Source organism: Oryctolagus cuniculus, chromosome 15, assembly GCF_964237555.1.
Source record: "Oryctolagus cuniculus chromosome 15, mOryCun1.1, whole genome shotgun sequence".
Classification (NCBI taxonomy): Eukaryota; Metazoa; Chordata; class Mammalia; order Lagomorpha; family Leporidae; genus Oryctolagus; species Oryctolagus cuniculus.
This window is the reverse complement of record NC_091446.1, coordinates 64,562,804-64,584,702: the sequence shown is the minus strand read 5'-3', so window position 1 is coordinate 64,584,702 and position 21,899 is coordinate 64,562,804. Positions and strand designations below refer to the sequence as shown.

General features: G+C 39.1%; 1 protein-coding gene across 11 annotated transcripts in view; it reads left to right on the top strand.

Moving 5' to 3' along the window:
- Positions 1 to 21,899, top strand: part of PPP3CB (protein phosphatase 3 catalytic subunit beta) — a 64,137-nt gene that overhangs the window by 18,193 nt on the left and 24,045 nt on the right. For 8 of the 11 annotated variants that reach the window (NM_001082727.1, XM_051823062.2, XM_051823061.2 and 5 more), the window contains 8 exon segments: positions 3,989 to 4,189; positions 4,882 to 5,006; positions 7,819 to 7,930; positions 10,987 to 11,132; positions 11,401 to 11,540; positions 11,643 to 11,720; positions 11,826 to 11,920; positions 14,494 to 14,619. In NM_001082727.1, coding sequence (NP_001076196.1) covers positions 3,989 to 4,189; positions 4,882 to 5,006; positions 7,819 to 7,930; positions 10,987 to 11,132; positions 11,401 to 11,540; positions 11,643 to 11,720; positions 11,826 to 11,920; positions 14,494 to 14,619 — 1,023 coding nt within the window. 11 annotated transcript variants of the gene reach the window in all.

The following is a 21,899-nucleotide window of genomic DNA, read 5'->3' as shown; positions in this document are numbered from 1 at the left end:
CCCAGAAGCAGCTCCTTGCATCGGATCGGTGCAGTTCTGGCCATTGCGGTCATCTGGGGAGTGACCCAGCAGATGGAAGACCCCTCTCTCTGTCTCTACCTCTCTCTGTAACTCTGTCTTTAAAAAAAAAAAAAAGAGTTACAGAGAGAGAAAGAGAGACAGATCTTCTATCTACTGATTCACTCCCCAAATGGCTGCAATGGCCAGGGCTGGGCCAGACTGAAGCCAGGAGTTTCTTCCTGGTCTCCTACATGGGCGCAGGAGCCCAAGCTCTTCAGTTATCTTCTGCTGCTTTCCCAGGCGCATTAGCAGGAATCTGGATTGGAAGTAAAGCAGCTGGAACTTAAAACAGTGTCCATTTGGGATGCTGGCATCACAGACTGAGGCTTTTACCCTTTTGCCACAACACTGGCCCCAAGTCTGTGCTTACTAAACCCTTGTAAGTTTCTTTTTTTCCTTTGAAAAAGAAAATACTATTTGGTAAAGTACCAGAAACCGGGACTGAGGTTGTGGCACAGTAGGTTAATCCTCCGCCTGCAGTGTCCATATCCCACATGGGTGCCAGTTCTAGTCCTGGCTGCTGCTCTCCCAATCCAGCTCTCTGCTGTGGCCTGGGAAAGCAATAGAAGGTGGCCCATGTCCTTGGGCCCCTGTACCCACATAGGAGACTGGGAAGAAGCCACTGGCTCCTGGCCTCAGATCAGCGCAGCTCCGGCCATTGCAGCCATTTGGGGAGTGAACCAACAAACGGAAGACCTTTCTCTCTGTCTCTCCCTCTCACTGTCTGTAACTCTGCCTCTCAGATAAATAAATAAAATCTTAAAAAAAAAAAAAAAAAGAAACTAATTCAGTACAATCAGATTTTGAATGCATAAAGAGGTCATTTGTTATTCAGTAAAAAAGAATCATACAGAGTTAACAGATAAATAGTAATTTTGCCTAAGTATCTGATCTTAAAAGTGTGCTTAGATACTATTGAAAATAGATCTTTCTGGGCCGGCGCCGTGGCTCACTAGGCTAATCCTCCACCTTGCGGCGCCGGCACACCGGGTTCTAGTCCCGGCTGGGGCACCGGATTCTGTCCCGGTTGCCCCTCTTCCAGGCCAGCTCTCTGCTGTGGCCAGGGAGTGCAGTGGAGGATGGCCCAGGTGCTTGGGCCCTGCACCCCATGGGAGACCAGGAAAAGCACCTGGCTCCTGGCTCCTGCCATCGGATCAGCGCGGTGTGCCGGCCGCAGCGCGCCGGCCGCGGCGGCCATTGGAGGGTGAACCAACGGCAAAGGAAGACCTTTCTCTCTGTCTCTCTCTCTCACTGTCCACTCTGCCTGTCAAAAAAAAAAAAAAAAAAAAAAAAAAAGAAAATAGATCTTTCTGTTTTTCTTCCATTCAACAGATATCATTGAAAAACAGTGCAGTTTGTGATTATTTGTAGAAATAGTATATTTACTGTAGGAGTGAAAAAACCAACTACTGAATAGTTACACAGATGGGACCATGCGGATAATTTGCAGGAGTAAATTTACAGTGATAGCATGTTCAAAAAATGCTTTATGGAAGTGAAGATGATTTCCTTCGGAAAATTGTGTTAGATGATTTAAAAAGCGATTCCAGCGATAGACAAGGTATGCACTGATATTGAAGATGTGCATAAAGACTTTGAAAGTTTGTTAAGTGTGAAGGTGGGAGAAAAAGCATTATTTTAAAATTGTTTTAAGCTTAATCTTATTTTAAGTCTATATGTGCCTCTAAATTAGTTTAAATTTCAGAAGTAAGCATTCAGCTGTTTTAATTTTCTGGTTTTTTTTTTAAAGATTTATATATTTATTTGAAAAAGTTGGAGAGGGAGAGAGAGATATGAGAGAGATTGTCCGTCCACTGGTTCATTCCCCCAGTGACCACAGTGGCTGGGGCTGGGCCATGGGAAAGTGGGCCATGTGGAAGCCAGGAGCCAGGGGCTTTATCTGGGTCTCCCACATGGGTGAAGGGGCCCAAGTACTTGGGCTATCTTCTGCTGCTTTTCCCAGGAGTGTTAGCAAGAAACTACATCAGAAGTGGAGCAGCTGGGAATTGAACCAGAGCCCAAATAGGGTGCCGATGACACAGGCAGTGGCTTTTCCTGGCCAAGTGCTGGCTCTCCTAAAGTTTATTTTTAAGTTGGCCAGGAAATATTTTTTTAAAGATTTATTTATTTAACTTGAAAGTCAGAGTTACACACAGAGAGAGAAGGAGAGGCAGAGAGAGAGAGGTCTTCCATCCACTGGTTCACTCCCCAGTTGGAGCTGCACCAATCCGAAGCCAGGAGCCAGGAGCTTCTTCTGGGTCTCTGACATGGGTACAGGGGCCCAAGGGCTTGGCCCATCCTCTACTGCCATCCCAGGCCATAGCAGAGAGCTGGATCGGAAGTGGAGCAGCCGGGACCCATATGGGATGCCTGCTTTACCCGCTACGCCACAACGCTGACCCCATATTTTTTAAGTTCTCATAGGAACATGGTAGATTACCTTTTATTTGGAATCTCTCTCTTGCTCTCTCCTTTTTTTTTTTTTTTTTTTTTTAAGTTTTAAGCTTTTTATTTAGTGAGAGAAATACATAGGAGAGTGAGGGCCCTATCTAAGAAAGAAAGGAAAATCTGGATTTATACCAAGTACCAGGAGCCAGCTATGTGGAGGAGCACGTAGGCCAGAAAGCGTGGGGCAGGTGGCCTGAAGACCACGCATCCACAATGGCGAAAGAGGCAAAAGGCCAAAAAGGGATGGGCCCACTGTGTTCCAGGCCTTTAATCCGATTCTGAAGGGGAGTGGTTAATTAGTCTGATTGGCAGGGGGGTGTACAGGTGTGGTCAGGTAGGGACATTTGGTTACACAGGGCCATGGTGAAGCTCACAAACCTGATCAGTTTTATCCTGTATGCTGCCTACAGCATGGAATATCTCTTTTTGGCTTGTGTGGTATTAAATTGTATTATTATACTTTAGGTAATGTGAAGAGTATTTGATACATTTTGAAAGCTTTCCTTAAAAATGTGTTGGCTTAAAAAAAGTGTTATGTTAAAAGAACTGTTAATTTTGTAAGAATTCATTCCTGTAATAATTCTCAAAAACATTATTAAATGAAGCTTAATAAAAAGTAGTGTAATTTCATTATTTTTTCTTAAAAAACTTTTTTTTAATTAAAACTTCTAGGACCAACATTGTGGCATAGTATGTTAAGCTGCTGCCTGCAATGCTGGTGTTCCATATGAGTGTCAGTTTGAGTCCTGGCTGCTCTGCCAAGGTTCCCTGCTATTGCTTCTGAGTGAGCATCAGTATCTGAGCCAAATGCTTGGGCCCCTGTCACCAACATGGGAGACCAGAGTAGAGTTCCAGGCTCCTGGCTTCTGCCTGTCCCCCCCACCCCCATTGGGGTCATTGGTGGAATGAACAAGTAGATAGATCTTTTCCTTCATCCCCCCCCCCCCATGTCTCCCTCCCTGTAACTGCCTTTCAAAAAGATAAAGAAGTCTTAAAAAAAATTTAAACTTCTAGGGTGCATGTATGAGGCAATATGTTAAACTGCTCCTTAGATGCTCAACTCTTATATAGGAATGCCAATTGAGTCCTGGCTCCTCCGATTCCAATCCAGCTTCCTGCTGGATAATGGTCCAGTTACTTGGGCTCTTGCCACCCAAGTGGGAGATCTAGGTGGAGTTTCTGACTCTTGGCTTCAGTCTGGCCCAGTCCTGACATTTGAGGGGCTTTTGGGGAGTGAACCAGCAGATGGGAGATCCTTTCTCTCTTTCTCTCTCTCTCTCTCTGTCTTAATGTCACCATGCCTTTCAAATGAGTAAAATAAATCTTTTAAAAAATTGGAAAAAAATTAAAACTTCTACCCAGTAAGTGAATGGAAACCTTTGCTTTTCAATTTGATGTTTATTTATCTAATTTCAGTGATTAGTTTTTGTGTCAATATGTTATTAGTGACTTAGTTTTTATTAATTTGAAAAAATTGCAGCTGTCCCTTTCCCTCCAACACATCGTTTGACATCTGAAGAAGTATTTGATGTGGACGGGATACCCAGGGTTGATGTTTTGAAGAACCACTTAGTAAAAGAAGGTCGAGTAGATGAAGAAATTGCACTTAGAATTATCAATGAGGGTGCTGCCATCCTTCGGAGAGAGAAAACCATGATAGAAGTAGAAGCTCCAATTACAGGTACACTTATTAATGTTTTGAATATTTTTTGTTATACCATTATTCTTTTCTCTAAATATAAAGCTGTTTCCCAATGAATTATATTGTATAATAAATTAGTATTACATGGACATTATCTTGAATTTCCAAATTATTTTCCATACTTTAAAAACAATTTTTGCGTGTTTTCAGTGGCTGAACATCCTAAATAATCTGAGTTCAGAAGTTAGTCTTACCATTTTTTGTGAAGGTTTCATCAGTTGTATTGGCCACGTATTAAATTTGATTGAACACTTGGCTTTCTGTCATGAGGAGCAAATACTTTGATGTCATGTCGAATAATAAAAGTGATAATTTAAAGGTCACTTAAAAGAAACAGTTGTGTTAGAATGGACATTCTGTTGCCACCATTTTCATGTTGTCCTTCTTTGACTTAGACACATCCTTGACTTCCTAAAGAGGAGCTTTATAAATTTAGATGAAAATTTTGTCACTGACCACAAATTTGATTGTTTCGTTACATCTTGTTCTAAATCTTGAACACGTGAACACTTTGTTACACATCAACCCTATCATGACTCTTAATTGACTACTTCCTTCTCAGACATTTCCCAATAGCATTTACACTGCCTCATATGTGAAAGAAATTAGAAGTTAAGTAGAATCTGTTATTTCAGAACTTTTTTTCATATCTAATAATCTTCTTTTTTCAGTGTGTGGTGATATCCATGGCCAATTTTTTGATCTGATGAAACTGTTTGAAGTAGGAGGATCACCTGCTAATACACGATACCTTTTTCTTGGTGATTATGTGGACAGAGGTTACTTTAGTATAGAGGTAATAATCATATCTATTGTTGTTTGATTTGCTGTTAAGTGTTGGTATAGAAGATTTCTATTAATTTCTAGTAAAATAGGTTCCTAAAAGTACTTGAGTTGTGTTTTTTAATGTCTTTAAAAGTTTGTAGGAAAAACTACTCTATTTCGCTTCTCTATCAAACCATTCAATTAACTTCCTTTGTGTTACTCTGTTTATGTAATTACAATGATTATTTTTCTCAGTGGGAATTATGAACAGACTGAGGGGTCTTTATTGCCTTATTATTTAGAGACCTTAAGAAGTTAGTGCTTTTATCATTCTTCCCCCATATGAAAAAAAAATTAAAATCTTTCCGATTAAATAAAATGTATTATGATTCTGTTACTGCTTAAGCCATGTGTGCTTCTATCCGTCTTACGTAACTATTAAGAACCAAGGATGTCATATGGAATCTTTGTACCTGAAAATATTCATTTGTTTTAAAAAATTTTAAAGCAATTAAAATGATCTCTGGTTCATTATTTAACAGTAGGTGGTTCTTTTTGTTCCTTTTTGTTTCCTAATTACATAAATAAAATATGCTAAATATAGAACAGTCTGTGCTATCATATGTATTTCTCTTCTTTTTTAAAATTAAAATTAAAATGGGACTGTGCTGTAAAATTGTTCTAAAGCTTTCTTTTTTCATACATCATTATCCTTTGACTATTTTCTGAAGTCAGTAAACAGAAACCTACAGTATTATTTTTAATAGCTTCATTGTCTTCCACTGAATAAACAAATATTAATTAAGTTAATCTTTTCTTTGTTAGAGACTTAAAGACTTCCTAGTGTTGTTGCCATTGTAAATGTTGCTTCAGTGAGCTATGCCACTTCATACATTTTTGCATACTTATCTAATTATTTCTATAGGACAGGTTTCTAGAGGTAGAACTGCAGGGTCAAAAACATTTTTTTTACCAGATTTTATTTATTTGCAAGACTTACAGAGAGAGGTAGAGATAGGGAGAGAGAGGTCTTGCATCCACTGGTTCACTCCCCAAATGGCCACAATGACCAGAGCTGAGCTGATCCAAAGCTAGGAGCCAGGAGCTTCTTCTGGGTTCCCATGTGGGTGCAGGGGCCCACGGCACATTAACTGGGAACTGGATTGGAAGTGGAGCAGCTGGGACTCGAACCTGTGCCCATGTGGGATGCCGGTGCTGAAGGCCAGGGCTTTAACCAACTGCAACAGAGCACTGGCCCCTCAAAATTTGAATAGCTAGTTGTATTGCACACTTGATGTTTAAAGCATGTTTTAAACGTTTAGTATACATTAATTAATCGTTGCAACAGTGTTATGAAGTAAGTACTGTTATTTTATCCATTTTACAGATAAGGAACCCAAAGCTTGGAGAAATTAGTGACTTGCTCAGGGTTATATCTTTTAATAAGCAGTACAGCCAGGCAGTCTGACTCCAAGTCTGTGCTTTTATTCACTTTTCCTAACTGAAGATTTACCTGCCTGATGAATTTTTGTGCTGTTTACTGTTTTTTATTTCTGCTTTTCCAGTGTTTTCATTATACCCTATTTTCTGTGCCAGGGTTCCTAGTGTGGAAGAGAGCTCTAAAATCTGTTGTACTTCCTTTAGGAATTTTACCCTGAGTTCTTCTTCCTCCCATTCATCATTTAATTACCAGTCCCTTCAATCTTCCCTGTGTTATTATCTCAGGGCTTCAAGAAAATCAGAAAATGACCATTCCTACCAAATTTGACATTTGGTATTTAACAAAAATAATGAAGTAACCAATTTTAGGAAGCTTTGTTGGTAATTAAGCCTGTTGGTGTGTATGTCCTTGTATGAACTCATTTAATACGTTTTATTGCTATGAAAGGAAAATAACAAAGAATAAACAACAAGAACAGGCTGAGTTTATTAAGCATTTCCATGGTTTTATTTTTTTTCTCCCATTGGGAATAAAATGAAGATGTAAATAGTTATACATTTTAATATACCTTACTTGTTAAAAATAAAATTTTTCTTCTTGCTATGATTGTATAAACCATGTTTATTTCCATATGAAGCATCTTTGCTTTGTTTTAACCAAATAATCTAACAAATCTTATGTTAAATCTGTGTAGAGAAAGGCACCTGCTATACTGTTCATTTTAATACCTTTTTTATTTTAAAAATTACATTGTATTTGAATTAGTTTAGGTAATGAGCCACCTATCTTATGTAAGGCAACATTCATAATTGGCAATTCAGACATAAAAGTTAGCCCTACTTTTCATTAAGCAACATGCATAATGCTTAACGTCACAGTGTCAGAATCCTACCTCCATTACTTCTCTTTTGTGGTTTTGGACAAGTTACTTAAGTTCCTAGTTAAGCAGAGATAATATTACATACTGCGTAGTGTTGTTTGGGGAATAAATAAAGAAGATTAGCTTGACACACAGTAAGTACTCAACAAATATTAGCTGCTATTACTTTTAACATCATTGTTTTGTTTACTAATATACTTCAGGAGGTGACCAATCCGCTAATTGTCCTTATACCAAATATCCTGTAGATTTAAAGTAATTAAATTATGTGACTCATTGATTCAACAAATATTTATTACTCTTCTATTTGCTAGGTACTTTTCTAGAAGTGGAGAATCAGAGTGAATAAGATGACAGAGTCGGTGATTTCATGGGGCTTAAATTTTAGTAAAGAACAAAGAGATAATAAAGACTAATAGAGATGGTAAGGGTAATAGAGTTAAAGGAAAAAAGAGCAAAGATCACATAACTTAGTTAAACAAAAATACAAGGTAAATTCACTGGGAATGTTTTCTTTTGCAGTGTGTCTTATATTTATGGGTCTTGAAGATTCTGTACCCAAGCACATTATTTCTTCTGAGAGGAAACCATGAATGCAGACACCTTACTGAATATTTTACCTTTAAACAGGAATGTGAGTACTGCCAGAATAAATATTTTAACTTCCTCATTATTCTTTTGAAGTGATGTGGGTAGTAAGAGTTATGAAGACTTCACAGTACAATTTGTCAGAACAGATTTTTGTGCCCACACAAAGTCTTTGAGGAAGATTGTCAAGTTCTTTCTAGTGTTTAATTGTATTTAATTCTGAAGTTTTCACTTCAGTATTTGCTATTAAGTTTAAATTTTACAAATGTACTTTAAAGTTTTATATGTAGTTTCTTTTTAAATTTTTAAATTGACACATAATGATTATACATATTTATGGAGTTGTATATAGTGTTAATATTAAAATTATTTTTCCAAACTGGAAAAATAAAAACTGAAAGAAAAAAAAATTGTTACACTGGAGATTTTTGTCTCCTAATTTTGAGGAATTCCTGTGAATAATATTAACAAATTCTTTAATACTGTCAGCGTTGTGTATTTTTTTGTTAAAGGACTGATGGGAAGTACAAATTTATTTTTAAAGATTTATTTTATATGGCCGGCGCTGCGGCTCCATAGGCTAATCCTCTGCCTGCGGTGCTGGCACACCGGGTTCTAGTCCCGGTCGGGGCACCAGATTCTGTCCTGGTTGCCCCTCTTCCAGTCCAGCTCTCTGCTGTGGCCCAGGAAGGCAGTGGAGGATGGCCCAAGTGTTTGGGCCCTGCACCCGCATGGGAGACCAGGAGAAGCACCTGGCTCCTGCCTTCAGATCAGTGCGGTGTGCCGCCGGAGCAGCCACTGAGGGGTGAACCAACAGAAAAGGAAGACCTTTCTCTCTGTCTCTGTCTACTCTGCCTGTCAAAAAAAAAAAAAAATTATTTTATTAAGGCTGGCGCTGTGGCATAGCGGGTAAAACCACTGCAGTGCTGGTATCACATATGGATGCTGGTTCAAGTCCTGGCTGCTTCACTTCCGATCCAGCTCTCTGCCATGGCCTGAGAAAGCAGTAAAAGATGGCTCAAGCCATTGGGACCCTGCACCCATGAGGGAGACTGAGAAGAAGCTCCTGGCTTCTGGCTTTGGATCGGCCAAGGTCCGGCCATTGCGGTCATTTGGAGGGTGAACCAGCACATACAAGACTCACACTCACTCTCTCTCTCTCTCTCTCTCTCTCTCCCCCTCTCTCTCCCTCCCCCTCCCTTTGTCTAACTCTGCCTTTCAAATAATAAATAAAAAATTTATTTATTTGAAAGGCAGAGTTACAGACAGAGAGAGAGAAATAGAAAGAACTTCTTCCATCCTCTGGTTCACTCCCAAAATGGCCAAAATGGCTGGGGCTGGGGCAATCTGAAGCCAGGAGCTAGGAGCTTTTTGCAGGTCTCCCATGTGGGTTCAGGGTCACAAGTACTTGGGCTATCTTCTGCTGCTTTCCCAGGTGCATCAGCAGAGAGTTGGATCAGAAGTAGAGCAGCCAGGACTCTAAATGGTGCTCATGTGGGATGCCTGCATTGCAGTAAGCAGCCTAACCTGCCAAGGGACAATACTGGCTCCCTTTTTGTTCATCTATATGGGCTTCCTGCTTTACTGCCCTCCTTTTCTTTCTTTCTTTCTTTCTTTCTTTTTTTTTTTTTTTTTTTTTTTTTTAAGATTTATTTATTTATCTGAGAGGCAGAGGCAGAGAGAGAGACAGAGAAAGAGACAGAGGTCCACTATCTGCTGGTTCACTCCCCAAATCGCTGCAATGGCCAGAGCTGGTCTGATCCAAAGCCAGGAGCCAGGAGCTTCTTCCAGGTTTCCCAAGCGGGTATAGGGGCCCAAGAATATGAACCATCTTCTACTGTTTTCCTAGGCCATAGGAGAGCTGGATCAGAAGTGAAACAGCTGAGATTCCAACTGGCGCCCATAAGGGATGCCGGCACTGCGGGCTGTGGTTTTACCCGCTATGCCACAGTGCAAGCCCCTTTACTGCCCATTTTAAGCATTCATTTAAGATAAGAGGATCCCATAAATTCACCTACCACACACACATATGTATATATTTTAATGAAAAAAAAAATTGAACATTGAATTTTGAAGTCATGATATAGTGGTCTTGCCTGTAGTAACAGTAATCACTGATTTGTGGTATAAAATGTCAAAAATTTTATACTTAGATCTACTTCTAGTTTTGCCTTACCTTCTGAAGGTGGATGATTGAGCTGTTGTTTTTAGGGAGTTTACTTAATTATTTTTAGTAATATTTTATGAGTGTTTGCTGAGTACTCAAAGTAAATTTAGAATAAATACTTTAAGTCCAGTAGTATTATTTTTATTGACTGTTAAAGAGGAGAATGCTTGCTTTTAAAAAAGATTATACAGAGTAAATTCATTCTTGGTGGTATTTAGTTCTGTAAGTTTTGACAGATGCATAATGTTGCTCACAATCAGTTATGATACAGAAGAGTTTTATCAGGCTATTAATTCTCCCTCGCTGCCTCTGGTAATCAGTCCTTTGCCCATTCTCAACCTTGACTACCGCTTATCTGTTTTCTCTCTGTTCAGTTTTTTTGCTGTGGTTTTAATAGTCAGTATTCACCAGACTTATATATACATATGCCTTTTAAAATTAAAATCATAACTGTCTCATTATAGAAAGCCTTAAGATATAAGGGAAGGGGCCGGCGCCGTGGCTCAATAGGCTAATCCTCCACCTTGCGGCGCCGGCACACCGGGTTCTAGTCCCGGTCAGGGCGCCGGATTCTGTCCCGGTTGCCCCTCTTCCAGGCCAGCTCTCTGCTATGGCCAGGGAGTGCAGTGGAGGATGGCCCAGGTGCTTGGGCCCTGCACCCCATGGGAGACCAGGAAAAGCACCTGGATCCTGGCTCCTGCCATCGGATCAGCGCGGTGCGCCGGCTGCAGCGGCGGCCATTGGAGGGTGAACCAACGGCAAAGGAAGACCTTTCTCTCTCTGTCTCTGTCTCTCACTGTCCACTCTGCCTGTAAAAAAAAAAAAAAAAAAAAGATATAAGGGAAGGAAGAGAATAAGAAATAAACATGCAGTATATCTGCCAATGTTTTAAAAATGATCAATGTGATTTTCAAATATTGAATTTTTTTCTTTAGGTAAAATTAAATATTCAGAAAGAGTCTATGAAGCTTGTATGGAAGCTTTTGATAGCCTGCCTCTTGCTGCACTTTTAAACCAACAGTTTCTCTGTGTTCATGGTGGACTTTCACCCGAAATACACACACTGGATGATATTAGGAGAGTGAGTATATAGTTTGGTTCCAAGGTTGATTTCTATTTATAGTACTTTGTTGGATAGAGAGTAGAAGCTTCAAACATCTCTTTACTGCCAAGATTAGGTAATGATAAAAATTAATATGGTGATATTTTAAGGAAATAGCTTCTAATCGTTCAGAACAATATAGTATGAACTGTATTCAAAGTTGGTGCCACTTTCCTATGTCCATTCTGTCCTCACTTTTTGATGAGTTATTTCTGTTCTTTGTTTCTTTCTTTTCTTTCTTTCACAGTTAGATAGATTCAAAGAGCCACCTGCATTTGGACCAATGTGTGACTTGCTATGGTCCGATCCTTCTGAAGATTTTGGAAATGAAAAATCACAGGAACATTTTAGTCACAATACAGTTCGAGGATGTTCTTATTTTTATAAGTAAGGAAAATATCCAAGATTAATCACATTTTAGTTGTTAAAATAGATATGCTTCCTACAAAAATCCATTATTTTACTTAATTTACTCTTTTTCTCCCACAGCTATCCAGCAGTGTGTGAATTTTTGCAAAACAATAATTTGTTATCGATTATTAGAGCTCATGAAGCTCAAGATGCAGGGTAAGAATTCTGTTTTCCTGACTCAAATTAACACCTTAAATACAAATCAAACTTAGTAACCATGATTGATGCTTTACGATGCATATTAAGCTATTTGTTTTGCAGCTATAGAATGTACAGAAAAAGTCAAACTACAGGGTTCCCTTCATTAATAACAATTTTTTCGGCACCTAATTACTTAGATGTCTACAATAATAAAGGTAAGATGTTATTGATAAAAAATTGTTAAACAACTTAGCATTTTAATTTACTTTTTTGAAAATATAGTAGAAAAAGGGGCATTGTTTCACACTGTCCAGATCTCATTAAAAACTCTAAGATACAAGGGAGGGGAGAGAAACAGAAATAAAAATCCAAACTGTGAAACTTAAGTCATACATAACCATTCCACAACTTGTCACTCAGAAAACCTGTTTATAAAAAGCACTCTGAGTTAAATGTCAGGCAAAACCAAACATGACTTTCTCAAACTCCCTCTTCTTAAGCATTTCCCTTATAACCAAGAGAAGATCTTGTTTGTATTAAGACTGCCGCTTTGACCACTTCATGTATGTGCACTATTTGCTTATTTGTCATGTTTCTTGTTCTTTATTCACTGATCTAGATTCTCTTTCTCTTTTCTTATTCCCTATTTTGACTGCTCGTCTTTTCACTGCCCCATGAAGATTTATTTGTATTTGAGCTTTCTGTGATAATTTACCCTCACCTCCTCTTGGTGTTACATTCTTCCCTTTCCTTTCTTTTCACTACTTTTTTCTTTTTTTCTTCTGTTTCATTGATTTCCATTTGTCCTTCTTCCCTCCAGATATGTTCTGTCTATAATAATTGGATTTCATTTTATTCTGAACACAACATGTTGACAGATAATGTCAGAAGGTTTTTATCTAGTTAAGTGTTTGCCAAGGACACTGAAAATAAGGTTGGGTTTACATAGTTCATGTCTTCAGAAGAGGAAATTAAGAGGAGAGCTCCTATTCTGTCTTGACACGTCTGGAATTCAGTTGACTATGTCATTACTTCAGGGTCAGACTAGAGTGGATGTGCCAGGAAGAAAGAGCAGAAGGTTAAAGACTTTAAAAAGTACATTTAGAAAGATAGTGAGGTCATTGCTAAATAAAGGTCATGGTGTTAAGTTCAAAAGAGGAGCAGAAGAAAGTTTTTTGGATGATTGAAGATGATGGTTAAAGAGTAAAAACATTTGCGATCAAACAGTAATATACTGGATAATTCATGCAGAGTATCTCGTTAAAACTTATAGCTATTTAATGATTTTTTATTTCATATTTAAGCAGAAATGTATGTAAATTTTGACTCCATTCTCAAGAACAGAATTGAGCACTATATTTAACTCTCTACCAGTGCTCTATTTCCTCAACTCTGCCCCTTGTCAGTGTTAAAGGAACTGGTGTTCAGTACTGGTTGTCCTTTGACAAGATTAAGGGATCAATTTTTAGTACTTACAAAAGAAACTCAAGCTGTTGAATCTGTCTTGTCAAAATCAGATGTCTCTTGGTAGTTCTGAATCTGTATATAAATGATATTAATAATGTAAATGTTTAGTATAGGTGTGTTTGCAATGTTTCATTCCATCCTAAAGCAATTTTCTAGATTTTCTCTCTTAACTGTGATCTGAAAGCTTGAGATCAGCCCATAATTTCTGAGACTCAATTCAGAATTCTTCTATTTCACATTGGAATTTTATAAGGGAAACAAACATGTATCTATTAAGTTCGTAAATGGTAATGTATAGCTGGATTACTTTAGATTCTGTATTAGCCCGAATTGCAAATATGAGAATTTAACATCTACATTTCAGAACTATTCACTAAAGAGGTGGGGGTGGGAAGTACACACATAAATATCAAGTTACAAAGCTTGTATATTTTTATATAGTTTCACATGAAATGCATTCTCTGATCTTAAACTTCTGATGTAAGCAAACTGAACATATAATAAATCCCATTTTATAAATGAGAAGCAATTTAGTTAAAATAATTTACCCAGCATTGCACAGTTAGTATGTTTTGTAGTTTAGATTACAACCCAATCTTTCTAACCCAGTATTCCATAAAGTAATATAGCTAGTGACTGAAGTCTATGTAGATTAACTTGTTAGTTACATCAGCATATTGAAACGTTAGATCTTAAATGAAGATGAGTAGGTACTTTTTAGATTATTTTATTATGATATTTTCTCCAATTTCTTTTAGAATTTTTTTCTAAATTAAGTAAAATTGCTTTGCATTTTTCCCTGGTTTCCCACATTAAATGAAACATACATTTACATATTCATAAATAAAATATTTCCAGTTGGTGGAGTTTTGCTGTGTTATTGCCATGCAACTATCATTTTCAGGTTATCTGCAGATAAAAAGACCCTCTTTAATTCCTCAGCTTTTGTGAACTTTCAAAACCTAGAAAATTGCTCTTTGCTATTCTGTGTGTTCTCTGAAAATTGAGTTTTCACAATTTGGATTTAGTTGAAGTACAAGTATATCATTGGATTGTAAAGTGGAGAAACCACTCTGGAAAGAATCTGGAAATTTCATTAATAATAATAAAGGAAGATCTGACTGTTGTTCCAGATTAAAGTATATTAAAAACAAGAAGTATGATATTAAGAAAAATTAGTTCCCATCTCCCTCTACCAGCTCTGATCCTATATATCCCTTGGTCTCTCTCCCTTTTAAAAAGATGTTTTTGTGCCTTTGTGAATTTTATGTTTTTGAGGCTGAGGACAAGTTGTTACATTGACATTCAACTTATCTTGCAGCTGCTGTATTAAAGTATGAAAATAATGTGATGAATATTCGACAGTTTAACTGTTCTCCACATCCTTACTGGTTACCCAATTTTATGGATGTCTTCACATGGTCTTTACCATTTGTTGGGGAAAAAGGTATAGTTAATGTTTTCTAAAAGAATTATTTTATTACCATTGCTTTTACTCCAGTTTACTATTATAGCCACGTATTTGCTAAAAGAACCTGAAATCTAGTTTCACTGTGGTTGCAGCTCTACTTGTGTCAGTGGGTGTGGATATGAGAGCCTCCAAGATATTTTGGTTAGCTGTTTATAGCCCCCGTGTGAGGGTGTCTGGGGGACTAGGAGAAGACTTATAAATAGCCTGATGTCGTCTTCAGCTGTTGGGTTTTCTTTCTATTTTTCTTTAGCTTAAATCTTTTATAAGGGGTTGGAAAGAGAGCTTTGCTTTGGAATGGACCTATCTGCATATTTTAACTCCATTTTTGGGGATGCCATAACAATTTAATAGCTTTTGTTTTGTCAGTGTTAGTCATTTTATAGTATTCTATACTCTGAGAGAAATTCTAAAGAGAAATCCAGGTTCTAACCTTATTTTTTTCTCCTATGTCAAAATATGTGTAAAATTTTAATATGACACTCCTCTAATTGAGAAATACCTATTAGAACATACTTAATAGGCCTTTTAAAAGAAAACAAATGCTATTTAAGAAATTTTGTTTCTGTCTTATTTCTAGATCTGTAGAATTCTTAAGATTTTGTTAAATGTCACACTCTTCTTTTGAATTTTAGTGTTAATTTTCTCAGAAGGCAGTGCCTTAGTTTCCATATATGGAAAGTAACAGTATAAGAGTACAGATACGATTGTAAAACATTTTGTTCTGTAGCCCCCTCTATTTTTTCTCACCTCTTGCATGTGACAAAATGTTCCTTTCTGTATGAGATATGTCACTTCTGCCAAGGCAATTTTTGGTTCTAAAATTCAGAATTAATACTTAAGCTATATATGTTAAACAGGTTTTTCTGCAGATTGCCTTCTGTCTTCTTCATTTACTCAGTAGGTCCAGTGTTAAGTTAATATGGAGATAGGATTACCCACTTGAGCATTTGAGAAGAGGACCAGTTAAGGGCTTAGGTACAAGGGATGCATTACACTTTCAACCTTCTATCTTTGGTATATGAGAAATAGTTCAATCATAGCATCATCAGGCTAAAGAGAATTTAAGAATTCATTTTGTTTACTCTCCTGCTTTCAGGCTAGACTGCTGCTCAACTATTTTAATGTTAATATGGGGAGCATGGAGGGTACAGGATAAGGAGATAAGATGAAAATAGCTATTTTGTAGATTTTTATTTGAGTCTCTGATAGCCCCACAGAAGGAAATATTTCATTATATCTTTCTATCTAATCTAAATGTTTATACTACGAGTTTTTAAAAAGGAAAGATACAGAGATAATAGTTTCTTTTCTCAAATAGTTCACCTATCAAGAACAAGCACCTCATAGAACCGTAAGTTAATTTAATCACATATTCCAACTTCTTCAGAGAGATGAAAAAATTTATTCCAATTTCTGTGATCCCCATAAAAATGAAGCTGAAGATCAGTAGACATCTGTGGGTGTTGCTACCTTTGAAGTCTACCACTAAATGATCTTTGGCTTCTTCTCTTGCCACTCTAAATCATCTTGTCTCTTCTGAAGGAAGTATTCAAAGTTTTTGACCATTTTTGTTGTTTGTATGGGAATCTTCTCTAAATTAAAAAGATATTCAGCTCATATTTTAGCAGTGTATACAAATAGAATCCTACCCATTGATGAGCACAGTAAGAAAATGTTCTAAAATTTGTTGTATATTTTATCATTTTAATATGTGATAGCTGTTCAGACAGCCAAATTACTTGAATTTAATGAAAATTTTCTTTTGGTGTAAAAAGCAACATGTAACATTTCATCTATTTCACTTTTTTTTAAAAGATTTACTATTTTTTTTTGAAAGGCAGAATTACAGAGAGGCAGAGGTCGAGACAGAGAGAGAGATTTACTCCCCAGATGGCTGCAACAGCTGAAGCTGCACCAATCCGAAGCCAGGAGCCAGGAGCTTCCTCTGGGTTTCCCACACAAGTGCAGAGGTCCAAGGACTTGAGCCATCTTTTATACTGCTTTCCCAGGCCCTAGCAGAGAGCTGGATCAGAAGTGGAGCAGCCTTGACTCGAACCAGAGTCTATATGGGATGCCAGCACTGCAGGTGGCGGCTTTACCTGCTATGCCACAGCGCCGGCCCTATTTCACTTTTAAAAGGCCAGTTTTCCTCTGGTGTGTTCCCTGAGGAACAACAAACCTAAGACAAAGGCTTAAAAAAAAAAAAGATTTATTTATTTATTTATTTGAAAGTCATAGCTACACAGAGAGAGAAGGAGAGACAGAGAGAGAGGTCTTCCATCGCTTGTTCACTCCCCAACTAGTCACAATAGCTGGAGCTGCGCCGATCCAAAACCAGGAGCTTCTTCTGGGTCTCCCACATGGGTGCAGGGTTCCAGGGACTTGCGCCATCTTCCACTGCTTTCTCTGGCCATAGCAGAGAGCTGGATGGGAAGTGGAGCAGCCAGGTCTCGAACCAGATCCCATATGGGATGCTGGCATTGTAGGTGGCGGCTTTACCCGGTATGCCACAGCACCGACCCTGACAAAGTCTTTCTGAGAGAATAGTTTAATCCTAAAGTTAGTTGGAAAGCAGTGTTTTTTTTACCTTTGTTGGGGTGGGGATGGGGCAAGAACCCTTTTTAATTTCAGGGAATAATCTTACACTGGAAAATTTTCATCATGGAGCAAATAATATGGCTGCATATGTACCAGTTACTCATCTTAAATATCAAAATCACAGCCAATATTTTAAAAATGTGTTTTATTTATTTTTATTTATCTGAAAGGAAAGAGATAAGGAAGACAGAGATCTCCCATCCACTATTTTGCCCCCTAAATTCTTGCAGTAGCCAGAACTGGGCCAGGCTGAGGCCTGGAAGCTGGGAACTCAAGGCAATACTACACGGGTGGCAGGGACCTAACTACTTGGACCATCACCATCACCTGTTGCCTCCCAGGGTGCTCATTAGCAAGAAGCTGACTGGAACTCAACCATTCTGATATGGTATATGGGAATCCCAGACACAAGCCCCAAATCTTGGCCAGTGTTGTGTTATTTATATCCCTATCTGCTCCCTACACCACACCCCAGTTTTTGTGGAGCAATCTCAATTATTATGTGTTTGTTTCCATAAATATTTCAGAATATATATCTAAAAGATAGACTGATTTTTTTTTAAAAAGTAACTATACATAGAAACATTCATTAATTTATTGATACAAAACTATTTTGAGAATCTGATGAAAGTTGTGGACTTCAACATCAGGAAATTCATGTAGAAATATACATAAATAGAACATTTTCTGGACGCTTGTAAATCTAGGATAAATTGGTAACTGCCTTCAGTTTTATTGACCTTAATTTAAGAACCTTTTTTGTAGGGGGCTTAGTTTGATGTGTTCTTCTGTAGAAGGTTGTATATGTAAGATTTATTCATTTAATAGGTTTTTAAAAAATATTTCTTTGAGAGGTAGAAGATATAAAAATCTACCATCTGCTGCTTCTCTCCCCAAAGGCCTGCCAGTAACTGGGGCTTGGCCATGCCAAAGCTGGGAGTTAGAAACTCAAATCTCAGTATCCCACGTGGGTATCAAGGACCTAAACTTGAGCTATCATCTGCTGCCTCCTGGGGTGCACATGAGTAGGAAGGTAGAATTAAGCCAAACTGGGACTCAAACATAGACACTCAGATTAGGGCATCCCAACTGGCATTTTAATCAGTACTTGCTTCTTACGTTTTTCTTTGAAAGTCTGTTTTATTCAAGGTACTAAGAATACAAAGATGAAGATTAAATAGTTAATTAGCTATATAAAAATTATGATAATAAAATGTAATATTGGCTGGCGCCGCGGCGTAATAGGCTAATCCTCCATCTAGCGGCGCCGGCACACCGGGTTCTAGTCCTGGTCAGGGCGCCAGATTCTTTCCCGGTTGCCCCTCTTCCAGGCCAGCTCTCTGCTGTGGTCCGGGAAGGCAGTGGAGGATGGCTCAAGTGCTTGGGCCCTGCACCCCATGGGAGACCAGGAGAAGCACCTGGCTCCCGCCTTCGGATTAGTGCGGTGCGCCGGCCGCAGCGCGCCAGCCGTGGCGGCCATTGGAGGGTGAACCAATAGCAAGAGGAAGACCTTTCTGTCTGTCTCTCTCTCTCACTGTCCACTCTGCCTGTCAAAAAAAAAAAAAAAAAAGTAATATGATAAGTACTCCAAAGACAAGTTTTATAGGAATTAAGAGGAGAAATTAGGTTACTTCTGTCAGAGGGGTTAAAGTAGCATTGGAATAGAGGTTTGAAGACTAGTGGAATAGTGCAGGTGGGTAGGAGTAGCAGAATTCTAGGTAAGAGAACTTCCCAATCCTGTGTCCAAAAGCAAGAAAGTGTGGCTCTCTTTAACAAATGCTGAGGGGTTCAGTTAGTTAGTGTGTAAGATGTATGAAGGACAGTGGTAGAAAAAGAATGGAAAATTAGGCCTGGGCCAGGTCATGATAACCTTAATCAACACACAGAGATTTTGGACCTTTGATAGATAGTGGTAAACCACTGAAATATAAAACCATATTATTTATTTAGAAAACCTATTGTGGGCAGTTAGTGTTGTGGTGTAGTGAGTTAAGCTGCTGCCTGTGATATCAACATCCCCTATGGATGCTGGTTCATGCCCTGGCTGCTACATTTCCAAAATCCAGCTCCCTGCTTATGTGCCGGGTGAAGCAACAGAAGATGGCCCAAGTACTTGGGCCCCTGTACCCATGCGGGAGACCTGGATGAAGTTCCTGACTGGTTTCAAGAGGAGTGAATCAGTGAATGAGAGTGAACCAGTGGATGGAAGATCCCCCCCCCCCCCCCCGCCCCAACGCTACCTTTCAACTAAGTAAATAAATCTTCAGAAAGAAAAACTACTTTGGGAACTGGCATTGTGACACAGTGGGTTAAGTTGCTACTTACAGTCTTGGCATACCACCAGGGCACTCACTGGGGTCCCAGCTGCTCCACTTCCTATCCGGCTCCTTGCTAATGCTTCTGGGAAAGCGGCATAGTATGGCCCAAATGCTTAGACCCCTGCACCCATGTGGGAGACATGTTTGGTGTTTCAGGTTCCATGCTTTGACCTGGGCCAGCCCTCGTTGTTATAGTTATTTGGGGAATGAACCAGCAAATGAAAGATTCTCTCTCTTTTTCTCTTTTCTCTCTCTCCTTCTCTCCTCCCTCTAACTCTGCCTTTCAAATTAAATGAGCAAATTAAAAAAAAACAAAAAACAAAAAAAAAAAACAGAAAACTACTATGGTGAATTAGAATGATGGAAAGAATAGTAGAAGTTGGGAGACCTTTAGAAGCTACATCAAATGTTAAGTAGAGAAGGGCTGGTGTTGTGGTACAACTGGTTAAACCTGTCTTTGATGCTAGCATTCCATATCAGGGTGCAGTTTGAGTCCTTGCTATCCCACTTCTTTATCTAGCTCCCTGCTAATATGCCTGGGAAGGCAACAGAAGATGACCCAAGCATTTGGGCCCCTGCCATCCACGTACGAGATCCAGATAGAGTTCCAGGCTCCTGGCTTTTGCCTAGCCCAGCTCCAGCTGTTGCAGCCATTTGGGGAATGAATCAGTGGATGGAAGAGCTCTTCCTCCCTCTGTCTCTTTCTGTTTCTCTTGTTTTTCAAATAAATAAATTTTTTTTAAAAGAGTTAAACAGAGGTCTACACTGTGTATAGTGGGTAAAGCCACTGCCTGTGATGCTGGCATCCTATATGGGCACCAGTTTGAATTCTTTCTGCTATATTTCTGATCCAGCTCCTTGCTAATGGCTTCGGAAAAGCAGCGTAGGTTGGTCCAAATGCTTGGGCCCCTGCACCCATGTGGGAGACCCGGAAGAGGCTCCTGGCTCTGTACTGACCCAGTTGCGGCTGTTGTAGCCACTGGGGGAGTGTACCGTGGATGGAAGATCTCTCTCTTTCTCTCACTCTCTCTCTCTCTCTCTCCTCTGCCTTTCAAATAAATAAGTAAATCTTTTTTTAAAAAAAAAGTTGGCCTCTCTAGGCCTTTGGTCATGTTATATTCTTACTAGTCAGGTTCCTCTCCCTGCTCCCCCCACTCTGCTTTTTTTTCTTCATTCTTAGCACACTTGCAGACTCCTTATTCTTTTGATACTTCCTTTTCTCCATTCCGAAGGCCAAGAAATAGAACACTGCTAGAATTTTACAGCCTTATGAATGGTGACACCCCTTTGTTTCTAATATTAGCCTGGTTGTTTGTGTCTCTTGTGAGTGTCTTCTCCCATTTTCTTTAGGATATAACCTAAATTTTCATCTTTTCTTCTTTTTTTTTTTCCCCAGTTTTTTGCCAGGCAGAGTTAGTGAGAGAGAGAGAGAGAGAGAGAGCTATAGACAGTGAGAGACATACAGAAAGATCTTCCTTCCGTTGGTTCACTCCCCTAATGGCCGCTATGGCCGGCGCTGTGCCGATCTGAAGCCAGGAGCCAAGTATTTCCTCCCGGTCTCCCATGCGGGTACAGGGACCCAAGAACTTGGGCTATCCTCCACTGCCTTCCCGGGCCACAACAGAGAGCTGGACTAGAAGAGGAGCAACCGGGACTAGTACCCGGCACCCCAACCAGGACTAGAACCCGGGTGCCTGCGCCGCAGGCAGAGGATTAACCAAGTGAGTCACGGCGCCGGCCCCATCTTTTCTTCTTAAACACTATCTTCTGGCCATTTCTCTCACTCACGGTAAAAACACATGCTGCTAGTAGGAACTTTATCTGCTTGCATTCTTCTCTTGTTTGAGGTAACCCTTCCTTCCAGGGATAGCCTTTCTGACTTGTCTCTAGATTCCATTGCCCTTCTGCGTTTTAGGAAAACTGGTTCATTATTCACTTCCTCTGTATCTTCAAACTATCTCTACTAGCACCTTTATAAAGTATTAAAATTTATCTGCTCTTTAAATAAATAGAAGTAGTGTTTCTCCTGCTTGTTGCTTTCACTAACTACTACTATTGCTGTGACCTTCTTGCTTTCCTTCACAGCCCAACTTCTCTTTGAAAAGTACCGTATATTTAAAAGCTGTTTAATGTCCATTAATGGCTACATCTAACTTTCTTTCTTTTCTTTTTTTTTCTTTTTTTTTTTTTTTAATTTATTTGACAGGTAGAGTTAGACAGTGAGAGAGAAAGACAGAGAGAAAGTCTTCCTTCTGTTGGTTCACCCCCCAAATGGCTGCTATTGCCAGCGCGCTGTGCTGATCGGAAGCCAGGAGCCAGGTGCTTCTTCCTGGTCTCCCA